General features: G+C 35.6%; 1 protein-coding gene across 12 annotated transcripts in view; it reads right to left on the reverse strand.

The window, feature by feature from the left end:
- The window catches only part of LOC127809144 (uncharacterized), a 42,802-nt gene that overhangs the window by 5,359 nt on the left and 16,693 nt on the right, over window positions 1–20,750 (reverse strand). For 7 of the 12 annotated variants that reach the window (XR_008025079.1, XR_008025082.1, XM_052347855.1 and 4 more), the window contains 12 exons: window positions 20,603–20,697; window positions 20,131–20,282; window positions 12,190–12,245; window positions 11,877–12,090; window positions 8,643–9,062; window positions 8,292–8,569; window positions 8,033–8,118; window positions 7,858–7,944; window positions 7,475–7,736; window positions 6,960–7,382; window positions 6,737–6,833; window positions 3,040–3,362 (listed from right to left, as the gene is read on the reverse strand). Coding sequence is in view for 8 of the 12 variants with exons in the window: in XM_052347855.1 (XP_052203815.1) it covers window positions 3,040–3,362; window positions 6,737–6,833; window positions 6,960–7,382; window positions 7,475–7,736; window positions 7,858–7,944; window positions 8,033–8,118; window positions 8,292–8,569; window positions 8,643–9,062; window positions 11,877–12,090; window positions 12,190–12,245; window positions 20,131–20,282; window positions 20,603–20,697 (2,493 nt within the window). In the remaining 4 variants the exon portion in view is untranslated. The other 5 variants (XR_008025081.1, XR_008025080.1, XM_052347853.1 and 2 more) reach the window with 5 other exon arrangements.

The raw sequence follows: 20,750 nt of genomic DNA on the forward strand, positions 1-20,750 counted from the left end.
CAAACAAAAAAAAAAAAAAAAGCGCCAAAATTACCTATATAAAAGGCTATGGTGGAAGACTGCTGCCTGTTTCCTGTGAAGGTGTCATTTGGTCCCCCTTCTTAGATGTAATGCCCAGGATCTGGAAGCCAATTGACTGCTATCTTTAGCTTCTTAAAATATTGGACAGGGGAGTTAGGTGGGTCTACAGCTGTCTACAAAGAGAGCCTTTTCATGTCACTCTTCCTGGAAGATCATGTGATAAAGGGAGACAGGCTTTCCTTGAAAACGTATAGAATTTGAGAGCACCAAGGGTAGACTTCTTTTCTCGGACACTTGGCTTTGGGTCACCAATAACCACTGATAGCCTAGCCTAGCCTAAAGAGGTAACAGGTGGTGATTAATTGGTGATCCTTGTTCAAAAAGGGTGTAAAATTGGTTGACCATCTGCTTTTGCATTATGCAGAGACTCAGGAGATTTGGACCCTTATCTTCTCTATTCTTGTGGTACTGGGAGTTATGCCGGCCACTATTCTGTAGATGTTTTGGGCATGTAGCATTGGTTGCCTTGAAAGGATTTTGAAACATACTTGTGTTATCACTCCATTTTTTGTCGTGTGATCTTTATGGCATGAGCATCATTGTGGACTATTTCAGAGTGTAATGTCAAATTTATAGCATTAAGGTAACTGTTCTCATTTCCCATGTTTTCGGTTTGATGCAAAAGCCCCTTCTTATTGGTACCCTTCTTTCACAACAACATATCCAGCCTTTATCCCACTATGTGGGGTCGGCTACATGAATTCTAGACTTTCATGTATTTCTGTCTTTTGTCATATCTTCATTTAGGCCCATACACTTCATATCAAACTTTAATATCTCTCCCAAAGTCTTCTTGGGTTTGTCTCTAACTCTTTTATTGATTCCCTTCTTTTATTCATCTAAAATGCAAAAGGAAAAATAAGGTCACCAAAAGTGATCCTTCCACAGTTGAGGGTATATTCCAAATGTGAGAAAATAAAGCCATTATGCAAGCTCCTAGCCAACTATTCATCTGTGATTCAGGAAATGACCAATCCAACCTTGAGAGAGTGCCCCTAATCCTTTTGAACCAGAAATGATCCACACATTCCTATTGCACTAAAGAGGTGAGCCAATGTACTTTGCATCCTATATTTAACTTATCAAAACTAAACTCCCTCTTCTTGTTCTTCTATCTCCAAGTTATCTTCCATGTCTATTCCTACAACCTTATAAAGGGATGGGTGAGGTTAGATTAATCCCAAAAAAATCCATAACCATGTCCCACAGACACAGTTAAAAAACTGAGTAAAATGAACATGGACACAGTTATGATTAAAAAAATAGAAAAACCACTAGCTTCGATTACGGTTATAGTTATTAAAAGCAACAGTAACCAAAAGCATAACCGGTCCTTAACTATAACCAACCATTGCACATATATGATATTGGTATTCATATATAATATAGTATTAGTTTATAAATTATTAATTTAAATATATATTCCTTTATAAAATATCCTTAAGTTGTAATTTGTTTACAATGTTCAATAAATAAAAATGTAACCTTAAAATATATTATAACAAAATCCAAAAAGAAGAGTAAAATCATTTCCATAAAATGCATAACATAACATCTATCTATTATTTCAATTGCTGGATTCTTGAGGCCAATTCTAATTTAATTGTGTAATCATTACTTTAAGTCTAATTCAAGTGTGTATTTTCAGTTTTGACTGACAATCTTGTGTATTTTTGTGTTTGGCTGCCCATTATTTACTTTAATAAAAAAATTTGATTTTTATTAAAATTTTATTTAATTATGTAATTTATTAAAACGTCTCACATAGTGGGATAAAGGCTAGATATGTTGTTGTTTATATAATTTATTAAAACGGTTATAGATAAAAAGCACGGATATGGTTAATCTGTCAATTACAAGTGTGGTTATGGTTATGGACTTAGAACTACAATTACTGTTACAGTTATACTAAAAATTATAACCGAACCGAGATTCAAAGTGTTAAAACCGTGTGCCCATCCCTAACCTTACAAGAGGTACTCTGAGATTCAAAGTGGAAGGAAGCAATGCTTGAAGAGATAAAGGCCCTTCACAAAAATAAGGCACAAGACTTGGTTGAGTTACCTGAAGAAGAAAAGATAATGGGAAGTTGATGGATGTTTACTGTTAAACATAAGCCTGATGGAGAAGTGAACAGATATAAGGTTAGACTAGTAGCAAAAGGATACACTCATGCTCAAGGGACTGACCTCGATTAAATATTTGCACCAGTTGCTGAAATGAACTCAGTTAGAATTTTATTTGTCATTGGTTGCAAAGTATGGATGGTCACTTAACCCATTAGATGTCAAAATGCACATCTTATGGAGATCAGGAGGAAGAAGTCTACATGGAAGTTCAACCATGTCAGGATATTCATACTTCTAAAGGAAAAGTGTGTAAATTGAGTAAAGTATTATATGGGCTCAAAAAATCACCAAGGGTATGGTTTGACCGCTTCTCGAAGTCTATGCATTGATTTGGTTATAAACAAAATCAAGCAGATCATACACTATTTATTAAACACCTTCTTCAAGGTAAGCTAGTTGCATTGATAGTTTATGTTGATGACATTGAGTTGACCAGAAATGATGAGAAAGAGAAAAAGTTAAAGCAAGACCTTGTGCAGGAATTTGATATAAAAGACTTAGAAAGTTTGCAGTATTTTCTGGGTATTGAAGTAGCAAGGTCAAGGCATGGATAAGTTCCATGAGATGATGAGATAAAAGTTCCAACACACATCTTCATATGGAAAAGTTTCATGAGATGGCGGTGAATGAAGAAAATTGATATGGTTGTGCTCTATCACATTATTGACATTGTGAAACCAACCCATAAAACATGGAAACACAGCTAAATTGTTGACCACTATCTCATTTAAAAGTTTAAGTAGTTACAACTATGGAGGAGTTTATGTCTATATTACTACTACACTCACAAGTATTAACAATTGTGCAAACATAGATTAATTGAACTGACCTGCTTCACATGTTCAAGCAAGTTGAGTGCAAGAGAGGAGATTCTCAGTTGTATCTTTTTACTTGAGTGGATTAGTGTATCTCGTCTGTGACTCTCACGAAACTCACTTAACTGCAACACCCGAGTGGGGCCAGCTGCATATATCTCATATCCCACGCTTACAATATGTGTGCCAATTGATTCACCAAAACTAGTTCTGTTATGATCTGCAGGCTCTTTATCAGAATGCAAATGAACCCCAAATAGTCTGTGTTGGCTGACTCTATAAAATGCTTTCCATGGCCGGACTTTATCCAAGTTAATTTCACGTAAAAGATTCATACCTACAAGAGGAAATTAAGATATGTGGTCATAAAATATAGTTTTAAATTACCTATAAATTTTTACACAAGCTAACTGTTAGCACTGAAGCACACGAAACAGTCCAGAACATGACAAGGATAAATCTAAAGCAAATGAAGGATATAGTTCAAAAATCCCTTTTAACCATAGCAAATAGTCATAAGTTTGCCATACTAATAATCCAACAAAACATGCACAAAAGTAACCTTATGAAGCATTTTTCATATAATTGATGACTCAACACAAAAAGATAAGGCACAGCTCTTTGAATGAAGAAAATGCTACAACCATCTCAAGCCTTAAAAGTCACTAGGTGGGATTAGCAACATGAATTCTGTACCTCCAATTAGCTCTATCCATAGCCATATATAAGGGATTCCCACTAAGTTTTCTCTGGTCTTCCTCTCCTTCTTTGCCACAAATTTTTGAATTTTTTATTAAATTAATATTTTTTTTTTTCGCTTTTTTACACAATAGCAGCAGATTTGACACTTAAGCACTATAAAATATTTACAACTGTATTAATTAGGCACTAAACTCCAATTCCTTGTGGTGATGCAGTGAGAAGGTATAAGAAAAATTCAAGATCAAGAGAGCTTGCTATAAGACTTTTGCATATATGTCGCCATGAGAAAAATCTAAAATTGTATATTTGAGCTGAAAAAGAAGCAAAGAAGGCAGTTAATATCTATGACTCAACACAAAAGATGTGAAATATATGAATGGACACATGACTCATGAGCATGTGTGTGCTGGTTAAAGAAAGAGGGAGAAGAAAAGGAATTTGAGCCAGAATGGAGTGCATGAAAGACTAAAACTAGATCACAGTAAAAACAGGAACAATCAAGAAGAAATAGAATGAGTATTTCTTAAAAATATTCAATGAATGTGAAGAGGCAAATGTTATGTTGGGACATCTTAGTAATGTTGAAGAAGATAAGAATTGTATGTTAGGTGTATTAGTGAATGAAGTGAAGCAAACCATAAAATAGAGGAATATTGGTAAAGTGGATGGCTGGATATTATTCCAACAGAAGAATAGAAATTCATGGGGAAAAAATGTAGTTTATGGTTAACAAAATCATTCGACGTGATCGTTATGTCAAAGAGGATACCTGACAAATGAAGAAAGATCACTCTAGTACCCATTTACAAGAACAAAAAAGATGTTAAAAAATGTGAAAATTATATGGGGATCAAGCTGATGAGATGTATTATAAAACTTTGAGAGAAGGAGATGAAGAAAAAGTTGATAAAAGAAACTAAGGTCTTTGGACCAATTTGGTTTCATGCCTAATAGGTCAATAATGGAAGCTATCTACTAATTGAGATGTCAAATGAAAAGGTCTATCAACAGAGAATTTATTTACAGTGTTTACGCACTTGGAGAAAGCCTGTGACAAAATCTCCAAAGAAGTCACTTATAGGGTTTTCCAAGGAGATTGCTTATATATAGGTTATTAAAGATATGTATCATAAAACAAGAGGATGTGCTAGGACTCATAAAAGAGATAGAGACTTTTGTAATTAAAATTTGATTATATCAAGGATCTACATGGAACCGTTACTTTGCTTTAATGATGGATGAACTCGCTAAGCACAGCTAAAAGAGGTGAATTGATTATTTACAGATGGATGATATAAAAGAATATATGAATACTAAACTTGAACTACAGAGGAGTGTCACATTCCTAGGGTTACCTAGGGTTGAGATTGGAATTAGGGGGGAAATTGGAACGAGAGAATAGAAAGGAGGGAGAGAAATTAGTAGAAAAGGAGGCATAAATCAAAGAGAACCGAGAGAGGGATAGAGAGAATTGGAAGAAAAGGATTTCAATCTCATTTCACATAACATCCCTCCTCTTATAAGTAGCTCTTTTATAGGCATAGCTAGCTGTTAACTAAATTCATAACACCACCCATGTGCTCTTAACAGATTACAAAATATCTCCTAACAAATTGTTGTAACCCTATTACAATATTGCCCCTCTATTGCTCCTAGGGTCATGACAAAGGGCATCTTAGAATCCAAATACTTCAGATTATGCAGGTCAAAATCGAACATATGAAATGTAGCAAGGCTTGAAAATCAAGATATTTCCATTATTAGTTCAAAAATACTAGATAAATGATTCAAAAGGAAGATCTTATATGTTTTATCAAACACAACTATAAGACCAGATTTTTCATACAACACAGAATGCTGACCAATTAAGTACTAATATGGGAAAAATATGAGTATATAAGATGAGAATTTCATGTTGGTGGATGTGCACCATATGAATATGTATAGAAAGAGACGACTGAAGAGATGAATCCATGTAATTGATCCCACTTATAAATGGGCTAGTGATAATGATGATTACAAGATGACTGTATTAACTAACTTTTGAACTCTCAAAATGGATAAAAGCTCAATTCAGCCCTCAAACTTCTTGCAATTTTAACTTTAGCGCCTATACCTTTTTTTAGCTCAAATACACCCTTGTACTTTATCTTTTATATTGTCATTTTTATTCTCAATACACCCCCTCATGTGTAGTCAAGCTTCATTGCATAATTGGTCAAAACATATACAACAATTCAAATATTGGGTCAAAAGTGAGGTTTAAACTCAGGATCTTGGCCTACTCTAATATCATGTTGAATTGTTAACCATTGTCTGATCTAAAGCTTGAGTTGTTAGATAGAGAGTTAGTTTTATATTTTTATATTGTCATTTTTACTCTCCACAGGGTCAAAGCGGATCACTTCATAAAGTATAAGGGTGTACTTGAGCCCAAAAAATTCAGATTAAAGTGACAAATTGCAAAAAGTTAAGGGGCCAAACTGAGCTTTTATCACTATAAAAATTAAATAATAAGTCTCTTTGACTTGAAAATGAGACCCTCTATATTAATTGAATTTTCAGATTGAAGCAAATTTCACGGTAGTGATTACAAGTGCAGTGCACTCAAATTCTCAAAAGTACTAGATAAGCATGACCAATCAGGCTTTAAGATCAATTTTGATGTTCATGATCTTCCTTCTCTCTTTCATATTCGTGCAAAATTTAAGGGTTACAATCAGTATGTAATCTATACTGTACCTTACATGCTCAAGCATTCTAAATGAGCAAGAAAACTAGAACTAGGTCAATTAAAACATGCTTAATGGACAGAAAACTAATTATCTGTACAAGAAACTATCCATAGCAGATCCACCAAACATGGATCATTGAGAATTGAACAGCATTAAGCTTCATCACTCAATATTGATTAATCGGCATAAAAATAAAAACAAAATAGCTGTCAGACATACCCAGGGAACTTAAAACTATCCTAACAAGGAAAGAGTTAAAAGGGGAAATAACTACCGTTGATTTGGACAACCAGCCTACGAGGAAGAGTCAAGTCATCCCAGACATAATCAACACTACTTCCAGCACCTAGAATCTCTGGCTCTGAAGAATCCTGGAATCCACCAGTTAAAAAAGAATTATGCATGAGTTCTTGTATAGATATACAATACATTTGACATTCAATTTTTGCATCAATTATGTTCCTCTAAATAAGAAGGGCAGGGGCAGCAACTGCAACCTTCTGATAATAGGTGATAGATGCATGCAAGTTATTCTCAATCCTGTATGGCAGATTGACGTTGGGCGGTTTGTGGAAACGTAAAACAAGACTAGAACTCTCTTCCACCACATGAATAGCAGCAAATTCTGGTGAACTATTTCCATCTGCAGTTACTTGATCAGATTGATGTACAGAAATAGGTGATAATCTTCTAAATTTCAGGAAAAAACGCCCCAGGGAAGCCACACATACTGGACCTGACCAGCTCAAACCAGCCACATTTGGACAAAACTGGATGAATGCTGATAAATCATCCTGAGAATTGCGGTGCTTGACTGCAAGTTTCTCAAAGACACTAATTTGTCTCTTTGTTGATCCACTCCACAATTTCAATGCTATTTTCTCTTTTCTTCTGATGGTAAGCATCTCTTCCATGCCATCCTTTCCAAAGAAACATAATAAGAACACAATTAAGACTATTATGACAAATCCAAAAAATCTGCATCATCAAAAGGATAAGAAATGAGTAAAACCTCAAAATAGCATTGACGGATCATAATAGCTTCCTGTGATTCATTGGATACAACATATCGAGGGACCATAGATATTATTTGAGATGAGACTTTTACTTTACTCATAAATGGTCCTATAGACACTCCCAATTTCGCAATGCGTTTCAACCCAGCTCTTTCCTCTAGTTCCAGGTTTATCTCTGTAAAGCCTGATAAAGCATCCAAGTCCAACTGCACCTCAGATGCTTTCTCTTCCAATAACTTCAGGCGCACATTGTTGTATCTGGCAACAAAATGTAGATGAATTAACCATTGCTATTGCTAGAGAGATGCTGCATTATCAAGCATTTATTAGCATATTATGGAGGAATTTGGAACTGTCAAGGTTAATGTAATAACATTACTTCATGAACCATGATCTGGTGGACTTTGGAGGTAAAAAAGATCCAAGATCTGGAGTAATCACAAAACCATGTTTCTCTGTCTCATCCCTGCATATACTATAAGTTAATATGGCAAGAATCAAGAAACAATATCAAGCTAGATGGACCAATCTACTGTTAAAGATCAAGTGACTACCTAGAAAGAGGCTTCTGATTGGGTGCAAAGCACAACAAAGGAATATCTGTGTCATTTTTAAGTGTGTATGAAGTGAGGACAGCCACCTGCAAATAATACATAATTTAGCCTTTTAAACTGATATAAGCAACCAGAATACTAAAGCTGAAGTCTTTGGAGTTAAAGAGTGTAGACTTCTTGACTTCTTGACTTCTTGACAAACTTGTAAATGGCTTATGGGTACATGGTAAGAATGATCAGATCAGTAGCAAGTAATTACCTCCAACATGCCCTTATAGCCACGGGACAATCTCAACAAAGCAAAATACTTTCCACCCTCAAAGTCCAAGTTAATATCCAAATAATGAACATCATTCTTTTCCTTTTGTAATTTCTTAACCCAGTCTCCACTATTCACTGGCTTGCAGCTTGAATTAAATTCCACTAAAGTAACAACGAAGTATATAGTGGCTGGGTTAGCATATAAATCAACTGTTAACCCACATGGAACAGTAGCCTGGTTTCCAATGTTTCCAGAACCAGTAGGAGCACATGGATCTACAAGAAGATGATTGTTAGAAGTGAAACAATTGTACGCATCAATAATCAATGCAAACAGTTTTGCTATTACCCTGATCAGTTAAAAGAACATGAATATCTGTCTGCAACAAATTGAAGACCCTTACAGTAGGAAGAATAAATATTTCCTTCTTCTCCAGCAATGCAACTGGTGAATCCCTATTTCCAGAGGCATACCCAGAGATATCTGGATGTATTACTGGTATATCTCTTACTATGCCCTGAATTAGGAAATGTAAATAAGCAACTGTCCCATCTTCATATTTGATGGAACAATGTGTGGTACTGAAGGAATCTCTCACTGGTTCAACCAAAAAAGCCTTCCGAACTCTGTAACTTAATTTGTCAAACACCCCAGAGATACGAACAGCCTTTCCACCTTTAAGATCATCTGACCAGTCCACTGAAAGTGATTTATTACAGTCTGCCAAGGCCTCTGTAATTTCAGGCCTAAAAGAGAACAAAAAATTACCTGCAAATTCATTTCCAATCACGAGTTTCAGGTTACCACACCCTAAGATAAGTTAAAATTTAGTTTGTACTCATTGGTGTGCCTCCTAGAGCAAAGACTGCATGATTAATTAGTCAAAAATGAAAAGGAAAAGGATAAAAGTAGTAGAAAAATGTCATCCTTTCTATGAGATATCAGGAAAGCTCAATCCCTAAAACATATGAAAGCTGGTGCATTAGCACTTAAAAGCTTACCTGAATAGAAAAACCCATTGTTTTTATTTTTGTTTCCCCCATGATATCAGTTGGTGCAATCACAAACTATTTAAAGGCTTAAATTAAAAACTTAAACCATTCATCCATAATCTGCTTACATTTTTTTTACTTTGTCCAATACCATAAGGCATTCACTTGAAATCAAGAATTAGACATCTCCTTAATTTCATCTGACATACAAGGATCAGAATTGAACCCTTTTCTCTTTGCTCTTGTCATGGATGAACTCACAAAACATATCTAAGAATTACCTTGGTGCATATTGTTTGCAGGTGATACTGTCCTGGTGGATGAGAAAAAAGGTGTGAAAAATAAACTTGAACTATGGGGAGAACACCTTATAAGAATCCAAAGGTTTTAAAGTAAGTCAGTCAAAAACTAAGTATGTGAAAAAAGAAGTGAGAATGATTACTATATAACTCAGAGATCAAATTATCTACAAAACGAATCAAAATATCAGTTTTGATATTTTGGGTTAATTGTTCAAAATGAAAGATTATGAACCGTGTTACTCAACAAATCGAAGGAAAATGGTTAAAATAGAAAGTGCATCCAACATATTATGCAATCATAAGATTCCCTTGAAGCTAAAAAGGAAGTTTTATCTAACGGCTATAAGACCATCTTTGTTATCTTGTAAACTAGTGCACACTAAGGGCACTCACACGAGATCGAAAACCATCCAAGTGAAGATTAACAATCACAAAGAGAAAGAAACCCAAAAGATGTGGACAGGTAAGTTCTGGAGAAATATTTTACTGATCTATGGAACTTAAAATTTTCCATTAGAGACATCTATTTATACAGCCCTTTAGATAGTTCTGGAAATGGGCCTAATTACTCTAGCTTGCCTTGGTAATTCCAGATAATAACTACACATGCTCAAAATAAGAGACTAGTCTGCTCTTGGAAATAGAAGACACTAGATACTAATGGACAAACTAAGAGACAAAATAATGAACTCTTAACTAGCCTTCTGAAATAATTTTTGCACAATTTCCTTTGCTGACCACATATTAATTGGTACCTAAAAAACCAACTTTTCCGTTCCCAACATATCTAGCTCAAAATGTTCGGTAATAAGTCCGAAACATGTGCAAAATATGAGCATAACCAAGATGAGAATGTTATGGTGGATATGCAACGATACAGGAAAAGAAAAAATAGGAAATCAGATCATACATAGTATGGTTCAAGTAGGCACCTATTGAAGATAAAATATAGGATTCACAATTAAGATAATTTGTAAATGTGAGAAGAAAACCAATAGACACATTTGTTAAACAAGTAGATGAAATGGAGGAAGTTCAAACAAAAGAGGGAGAAAAAAACCAAAGAAACATGGTGGAAAACCCTTAACATGACATAGGATATAACAGGCTTACAGAGGATATGCATACTGATGGAGATGGTTAGAGGTCAAGAATTCATGTAGACAGCCCCACCTAGCAGGATTATGGCGTGAGTTGTTGCTGTAGTATTCATTTTCAAAACAATAATATAACTCTTGTATAAATTAAAATTATATATAATAGCTAAACAGAAAAATTATAAATAACACTAGGTGAAAGTAGGACAAACTAAAGTTAATATTAGCACCACAAATGCACCAAAATGAAATTACAGTTATGACTCAAACCCGCAACAATTAGAAAGCTTTATCCATAACCACAACACTGCAATGAACTTCCAAATATTTCATCAGAAATAGTTAGATTTGCAAAACACAAGTTGCCATACTACTATTATAATTATCTAGAATATCAAATTTTGAAGCAAGAAAATTCTCAAAAGAATTGACAAAATTCAATCTCCAAACAACTCTAGTCATTCCCAACTTATGAGTGAACAATTCAATATTTCTCAAAAGCCCTAACCTTCTCACATATAACACCAAAAACTTGACGCTATGAACACCATTATGCCTAAAAAATGATATTTTTATAGAATTTTGCAGAGAAAAATATTGCCATAATGATGGCATGGTTTCAATTTTTTCAATCATAAACCATTTTGGTAAGCAGCGTGATTTTGCATGAAAATTCTTTTATAAATATTTTGTTTAGACATCATTACCCTTAGGATGGGAGCCTGTGCACAAGGGGCGCCCTTTAATCATTACCCGTATATCTAAATCCTCTCACAATAATCTCTAGCAATCACAGTAGAAAAATTGCAAACAAACAATTTGCAATTGTTATCATGTTGCTTGGAAATAGAAGAGAGTCGATGGACGGGTTTGCAGATTACACTGGTAGGAGATAATTAATAATGGCCCATGTGTCTATTTTTTCTTGTGTATGCAAGCAAAGTGGGACCTAAAGGAGAAAAAGAGAAAAACAACGCAAGGAAAAAATTGGAGGGACTGGAGAACATTAAAGAAAGGGCAAAGTTGTGATATCAGAAGAAGTTATCCTGCTTTCAAGCAGGTTGAAAGCATGACTCCCTCCTTTTATAATGGAAATAAAAGAAACATGAAATATACTTTAAAATGTGCATTGCAAGGGGGCATCCAACCAAATTTTCCCAACAGTATATAACAATATGTAGCAAACCATACCAACACTTAATGACATCAATGCTTTCTTTAATCCACCAGTCAAATTTATAGCATCAAAAGCTGCCACAGAATCATCAACTGCATCCCCCGACTTGAGCACCACTGTTGCAGACTCTGCTACATTTTGTTGAGGCCGTTGAAAACGAAGTTCCATAGAGAACTTAGTTTCATTGTGAATCCTCAATAAAGGAGAAACTACCATTGACAAACCATCCTACAAAGTATTAAAAGAAGCAAGCTAAATAGAATTATGAAGTTTCTTTTAATTTGTTATCATATTATAATTGAAAAGGTAAGCATTTTGAGAGGATACCTCACTTTCTCTCGAGATGTCAACCACAAGAAATGGGCCAGGGTAAGTTCTGGGATCTGTTTTAAGTATAAAACTGAAAAGGTTAAACCCAGGTAGAGTTCAGATTTTAATCTATAACAGAATTCAGATTATATCACATTTCACAGTTACTGATACAAAGATTGAGAATAGGAACAACATACTAGCTTAGCAGCAAAATCCTCAATCTGAGTTAAGGCAAGAGCTAGACCAAGTACACACATAATCTCTATCTTTATTTTCATGAATCATTTTAAGCTACAGAAAGCATTTTCAGTTTTCTAACTTCAATTTTCTACTTCATCTCCAATTTCCCATCTCAACAAAAAAATAGGAAAACACACTCAATTGTTGAATATGGAAAAGCATTTTCTTATCTTGAAAACTGGGAATAAAACGTTTTCCAAATGGTTACATAAAACATGTTTTCAATTGTTCTATGATGTAATACATTGTCATTAATAATCTAATTGTAATATTAAGATATTAATAATTATATCGTTATAAAAGTAGTACTATTGATAGAATATTTATGATATTGTTAATACTGTACTTAAAAATAATAGCAACAACATATCAAGCCTTAATCCCAATAAATGAAGTCAGTTACATGAATTCTAATTTGCCAACCATTTTTATCAATGGACATAAATCTTCTATAATACCTGTGAGAAAATAATTAGGAGAGAAAAAACCTAAGAAACTAGCCTCTCTTAGCTTGTTATTTATAATAAGCATAATGAACCTTAAACCTATGGGCTTAATCTAATTACAAATAAAACACACACATATAATAATTATAATATATGCTAATAATTCTAACACTCCCCCTCAAGCTGGAACATAGATATCATATGCACCAAACTTGTTACAAATATATTCCACTCAAGCACCCTTTAGAGACTTGGTGAAGACATCTATAAGTTGATCATTAGAGTTAACAAACCCTGTAATAATAACACCTTCAACTAGTTTTTCTATAACAAAGTGATAGTCGATTTCAATATGCTTAGTCCGTTCATGGAACACTGGATTAGAAGCAATGTGTAAGGCAACCTGATTATCACAAATAAACTTCATAGGAGACACTTCACAGAACTTGAGTTCTTGTAGGAGTTGTTTAAGCTAGATGAGCTCACAAGTTGCATTAGCCATAGCCCGATACTCTACCTCTGCACTAGATCTAGCTACTACATTATGTTTCTTACTTTTTCAAGAAACCAGATTTCCTCCCATAAAAACACAATACCCAGAAGTTGACCGACGATCAGAAGGAGATCCTGCTCAATCTGCATCTGCATAACAACAAATATTTGTGTGTCCCTTATCCTCATAGAATAGCCATTTACCTAGCACTCTTTTGATATATTTCAGAATCCGGATAACAACCCAATGAGAATCACATGGAGAACTGAGGAATTGGCTAACTACGCTCACAGCAAAAGCAATGTCAGGACGAGTGACTGTGAGATAGTTCAACTTGCCTACCAATCTCCTATACCTTCTAGGATCTGAATAAAGCTCCCCCTGTCCCGACAAGAGTCGACATTCGGATCCATTGGGGTGTCAATTGGTTTGAAATTCACCATACCAATTTATTCAAGATGTCAAGTGCATACTTCCTCTGAGAAATTAAGATACCATCTCCTGATTGAACAACTTCAATACCCAAGAAATATCGAAGTCGGCCTAGGTCTTTGGTCTAAAAGTGCTGATGTAGATGTTCCTTCAACTTCTGTATTTCAACCTAATTACTCCCTGTGATAACAATGTCATCTACATAAACAACAAGGTAGATACATAAGGAAGAAGAATGGCAATAGAAAACCGAATGATCAGCCTCATTTCGAGTGAGACCAAAGGCTTGAACCACAATGTTGAACCTGCCAAACCATGCCCATGGAAATTGTTTCAGACCAAAGAGAGACTTCTTGAGTTTGCAGACTATATTGGACTCCTCCTGAGCAACAAAACCAGGTGGTTGCTCCATATATACCTCTTCTTGCAAATCAACATGAAGAAAGGCATTTTTAATATCAAGCTAATAGAGTGGCCAATAACGCGTAGCAGCCAGAGAGAGAAAGAGGTGAACAGAGGCCATTTTCATAACAAGAGAGAAAGTATCATTATAATCCAACCCATAGATCTGTGTAAAGCCTCTAGCAACCAAGCAGGCCTTAAGACATTCCACCTGGCTATCAGGACCCACTTTGGGAGTGAATACCCAACAGCAACCAACGAGAGTCGTTCCTGGTGGTAAAGACAACAAATCCCAAGTACCATTTGAATGTAAGACATCAATCTCATCTAACATAGCCTGGCGCCAACCATGATGGGACAGAGCTTCACCTGTGGTTTTAGGAATAGAAATAGAGGAAAGACTCGAAACAAAGGCATTATAAAAAGGAGACAAACGATCATAGCATAAAAAGTTATAAATAAGATGGGGATTACGAGCAGACCTGTGTACCTTTGCGAAGAGCAATAAGGATATTGTCAGGTTCAAGATCCGAGGTAGGAGGGACCACAGACAAAGAGAGTGAATCAGGAGAGTCCTGGGCTAGAGGAATGCTGGCGCCGGTAATAGGATGAGGACAACGGTGATATGTAAGAAGTGGAGGAGTCGTGGTAGGTGGACTGGAAAGCAGTAAGGTAGGCGCCACAGAGGAGACAGACGGACTCGAGGAGGACAGCGGAAGAAAAGAAAAAGAAGCAGGCAAAACCTGGTGAAGACGCTGTGAATCAGGCTGAGCAACCGAAAAAAAAAAAAAAAACTAATGTTCAAAGAATGTGACATCAATAGACAAAAAATAACGATTCAACTCAAGAGAGTTAACACTTATAACCTTTTTGCAACCGGGAATAGCCGAGGAAGATACACTGGAGAGATTTTGCAGCAAGCTTATCCTGTCCAGGTGAAAAAGAATGCACAAAACAGATACATCCAAAAACACGAAGAGGAATAGAATAAAGTGGCTGTGTAGGAAACAAAAGGTAATGAGGAATTTTCTCTTATAACGCTAAAGATGGAATGCGATTGATTAGATAACATGTAGTTAGAATAGCATCGCCCCAAAATTTGGTGGGAAGATTGGCATGTAAAAGGAGCGTCCGTGCAGTCTCAATAAGATGGTGATTCTTACGCTCAGCAATACCATTTTGTTGAGGTGTGTAAAGACAAAAGGATTGATGCAGGATGCCATTAGCAGTCATAAAGGTAGTAAATGGAGAAGAAAAATACTCAGGGGCATTATCACTACGTAAGGCACGTATAGAAACTTCAAACTGTGTTTTTATTTCAACAGTAAATGTCTAAAAAATAGAAAACAACTCGGACAGACTCTTCATAAGAAACAACCAAGTGCAACGAGAAAAGTCATAAATGAAAGTAACGAAATATGAAAAACCAAGAGTAGAATTGACAGGACTGGGCCCCCATACATTAGAGTGCGCAAGGGAAAAGGGAGTCTCAGCCCTATTATTGACCAGACAAGAAAAAGAATGACGAGCATGTTTACCACACTAACACAGACTCACAATTAAACATGGACAATGACAACAAACTAGGAACTAATTTCTTAGTTTGGAGAGGCTGGGATGACTGAGACGATAATGGAGAAGATCTGGGGAAGCGGCACTAGTGCAAGCTACCCATGAACTAGGCACAACAAGATGGTAGTGACCCTGTAACTCACACCTGACGCCAATCGTCTACCCTGTACCCTGGTCCTGAACACAAATAGAGGTAGGAGTAAATAGAACAAAACAGTTAAGGGTTTTGGTGAGTTGGCTAACTGAAATCAAATTAAAAAGACTATCAAGAACATATAAAACAAAATTTAATGAGAAAGAAGAGGTGGATGTGATTTGGCCGATCCCTTTAACTACAGTTTTGGTACTATCAACCAAGGTAACAGTAGGTAAAGTATTAGAATATGTAAGTGAGGAGAAAAAAAATTCATTACCACACATATGGTCAGTGGCGCCAGAATCTATAATTCAAGAACTAACAAATGAGCCTTGAGCAACACAAGCAACGAGATTACCAGGATGAGACTGCTGGGTGGCCTGGAACTTCAGGAAGGCATCATACTCAGCTGCAGAAATAGGTACCAGTTGTGAACCTGGTGGAGATTGAGCAAGACTAGGATTGCTTTGAAATACATGAGCTGCACTGGTAGATGATGCAGGTGGAGCAGTTGGCCGACCATGTTTCTTCCAACATTTGTCCTCAAGATGACCTAGTTTCTTACAAAAAGTACACTATGGACGTGAGCGATTATTATTGCGTCCTCTATTTCCTCCAACGATGGAACCCTGAGATACAAGAGCTAAAGATTCGACTGGAAGAACAACATAAGAAGAAGAAGACATACTATGTGCACCTGTCATATTCAACAACCTTTTGAAAGAGTCCTTCATGGTAGGGCTAATGGAGCTAGTCAAGATTTGATGTCTAATGGCGTCAAACTCTGGTTTCAGACCAGAGAGAGCAATAACCATAAAAAACTTCTCTCGTTGAGCAACCTGTTCGGTGCGGGTCGTAGAAAGAGGAAAAAGAGCATCAAATTCTTACATGAGAGCCCTGAACCTGCCCCAGATAAGATTCCATGGACGACTCTTGTTTGAGATTCTTGATATTAGAGACCACAGGTGTACAAACGCTAGATGTCATTTGTATAACACTCTTCAGCTTCCTTCCACATATCAACACAAGTTTCAAAGGGGCGAAAAGAGCTACATGATGGATGGATCAATAGACTGCCATAGGAGGCTATATAACTGGGCATCAACTTATTCCCATCTCGCCCGATTAGCTTATGGCACACTTTCAACCTTTGTGGTAAGATGATCCGCTTAACCTTGCCCTTTGAACCACATTTTGACAGAGGCTGCCCATGAGAGATAATTGACAGACCCTATCAACTTAACAGTGGTAATATTGGTACAACTCAAGATTAGAGACAACAAAGGATTGAGAAGCAGCAGGGGCAACGGCAGAAACCGAAGCAAGAGTAGCACCGACAGAAACCACGTCACTGAAGTCAGACATGGCGAGGACTTTGACACCAGAAGTAACTTTAGGGGTCGTCGGCGGTTAGATCTGGAGAATTCGAAGAAAGAAGACCGACAGACGCATTGTCACGCACTGGCACGTGGAGGCGAAGGCAGCACGTGGCGGTGGCGCATGGAGGCACATGGCTGGTCCGGTGGCGGCGATTCTTCGGCGGTCAGCCGATCTAGTGGCGGCAAACCCTAGAGTGGTGGCAGTGTGGGGAGGTTATGGTCGGACAGTAGGGTTTCGGTATGGGCAGTGACGGTTAGGGTGTGAAAGTCACTGGAAAACGATACACAGCGACAACTAGGGTTTCTTGTCTCACCAGTGGCTCTGATACCATGTGAGAAAATAATTAGGAGAGAAAAAACCTAAGAGACTAGTCTCTCTTAGCTTGTTATTCATAATAAGCATAATGGGTCTTAAACCTATGGGCTTAATCTAATTACAAATAAAACATACACATATAATAAATATAATATATACTAATAATTTTAACAATACCCTTAATAACTCATATCATACCTTAGGGTCTCTCACCAATTTTCTTTTAACTTTTTTGCTTAAGACTTGTTTTGTTCCATCCATTCTTCTTAATGAATAAACTATTTTAATCGTGTCTTACACATCTTATCTTCAATAGAAGCCATCCAACCTTATTGCTGAATAACCTTAATCTAGTTTTATCTTTTGTTCTATGATCACACATCTATTGTAACATCCCCATCTCCATCATATTTTGCACAGTGTTTGTACTTTATTACCTAGCATTTTGCATGCCATACAATAAAGCTAGTCACATAAAACGTCAGGCACACTTTTCTGTTTTAACCATTCTACCTTAATTCTATGGGCAACATCTTCATTAATCTATCCATCTTTTTGGATGATTAATCCAAGATATATGAATTGATCTTTGTTAAGATCATTTGATCTTCAACTTTCACCAAAACATCATTCACTTATATTGCTAAGCTTCAATTTGCCCAACTTAACACCTCTAGGCTCCAAATTGTTCCTCCACATCTCAAGATTAATATTATACTTTTAATGATAATAATTTGTTAGTAATATTATATCATATTCAAATTACAAATAATTTAGATTGATAACATTATAAAAGCATTATCCTTAATCAGTATAATATTGATAATACTATTGATATTACAATATTACTAATCACCAATGATATCAATTATTTTTATTTTTTTAATTTTAGAAATTTTATAATATCAATACTGTTGATTCATTAATATTTTCACCATTTATTATTAGTCAATTTTACTATTTATAATACTAATATTTTGGTACTAGTAATATTATAATATTATTGAGCACTAATCAATTTTAAAATTTCAATATTATAATACAATAAATTATTTATCATTAATCAATTTTTCTATTTACTGATATTGTTACTATTATATCATAATATTATTTCAGTAAATTTTGGTTTTTGCTATTTATATTGCTATTAATGTAAATACAATTAGTATTGATTTTGGTTGACCTGAAATGTCATGTTTTTTATTTGGAAAACAAGGGTGAAACTCCCACTATTTTTATGAAGAAAACAGTAAAAGACATCCTAAAGATGTTCTCTAACTGTCAGTATAAATTTGGAAAACTGGAAAACAGATACTATTTTCTATTTGGAAAATTTTCTCCTTTTAACTCATTTTTCAGTTTTCTATTCTCCGTGGAAATTTTTTCCAGAAAATCAGGCTCGTTTTCCACAACTAAACCACCCTAAGTTTTCCTAGAGAAGTCTACCAAACTCCAGGAATAGACTAAGCTTCATAAGCCTGTTGACTGCTACTGAAGTTCCAGTTAGCAGCCACAACCTGGTGTCTCTCCTTCATCTTTTAAAATGGAATTATCCTGCTCTTGCATTTTCATGTCCACATATTGGTTAAACTTGTGCCAGATGTGCTTCTTTAGGATTGTAATACCTCTTCAATTCTCATCTAAGACCATGTCTCTTCAGTGCAATCAAGAAAATTCATGTGACAAACTAGTCATTCAAAGTAAGCCCAAGCATAATCACTTGAGAGTTTATCCAAACTCTATGATTGTGTACAAATAATGTTCTAACAGGAAGAACTTACCAAGGTCTATAGCCAACATGACATTATGTAACAATGTTCACAAAAATATCCATTTCATATAATTGATGCTTGGCTTATCATGTCAGCAAAGATATTAAGCAACATAAAGTTCTTGTTTATTAAGGGCCTATTCTCTTTGTTGTTTTCATACCATTTTCAGTTTTCTAAAATAGTGAAAACGTGTTTACTTTCGTATTTTAAAAAACACATTTTCGAAAATAAGGAAAAATTTTGTAAAAAGAACTCAAAACAATAAAAAGTCGTTTTGGTTGTTTTTATCACAAACACGCTCAAAATTTTTAAAATGCGGAAAACGCTACAAACAAAAAAAACGCATTTTCAGCAATCTCAAAACAACACCCAAAATACAAAACTGAAAATAAATTCAAAACTGAAAACTAAAACACGAAGAGAACCGCTCCTCAGTTTTGCTCACTACAAACTATTATTGAGAACTTCAGAATTCAAAGTTCAGTCATTCCATCAAACAATGACACAAGTACCGTTACATAATTGACTAGTTCATTGACTTTACACATTTTTTTATCTTTAATGCTATGGGTCTCTACAAATTGAGTCATATTAAAATTGGCATCACAGGTAATATTCATGAATATAGAAGTCATGCCCAGCTGGGAGCATCTTGCTGCAAATGGTCCCATTGGCCATCCCTATAACCTATAAGATCATTACGATCATAAAATTCCATACAAACCACACATTTTCTTTATTTCCATAGGATACAAAGGTTGAACAAACCTTGTACTGACACTATACGCGTTCTCCAAGCAAGTGACCTAGCCTCTAAGAGAGAGAGACTAATAGGAGAAGTCAAATAGGCTCCTTGATCAGCAAGCTGGATTGAGACATATGATGCTTCTGGAGGTTGATTCACAAGAGCCAAGTTCCTTCTAAACACATAATAACAAGATCAGTAGAGGTCAAAACACATGCACAAACATTTTTTTTTTTTTTTTTTTTTGAAGATGCAGAGACAAGCCACACACAAAAACAAAGCTGAACGTCAGAAACCATAGTGCTAAGGCACTAGAATAAATGTTCAATCAAACCAAAACTTCAGCATGCACTAATGTATACTCATGATGCGGGAGTTCAGTAACTGCATAGATATGGGGACAATAAGAGAAATCTGGAATCAGTAACAGGAAAGGTCAAACTCAAGAATTGCATTCTTTAAAAAGTAACCATCAAAGTAGTTACAGGGGAGTACCTTAACAGAACGGTACTTGACTGTTTTCCAGCTATTGATGCATTTTGATTATCATAAAAATGGCAAAGCAGATTTAAGCCTGACTGGTTTTCCACCTAGATAATGCCACGTTAATTTAGCATCGAGATCATAAAAGGTCATCAGAGAA

The sequence above is a fragment of the Diospyros lotus genome, chromosome 9 (assembly GCF_014633365.1).
Source record: "Diospyros lotus cultivar Yz01 chromosome 9, ASM1463336v1, whole genome shotgun sequence".
NCBI lineage: Eukaryota > Viridiplantae > Streptophyta > Magnoliopsida > Ericales > Ebenaceae > Diospyros > Diospyros lotus.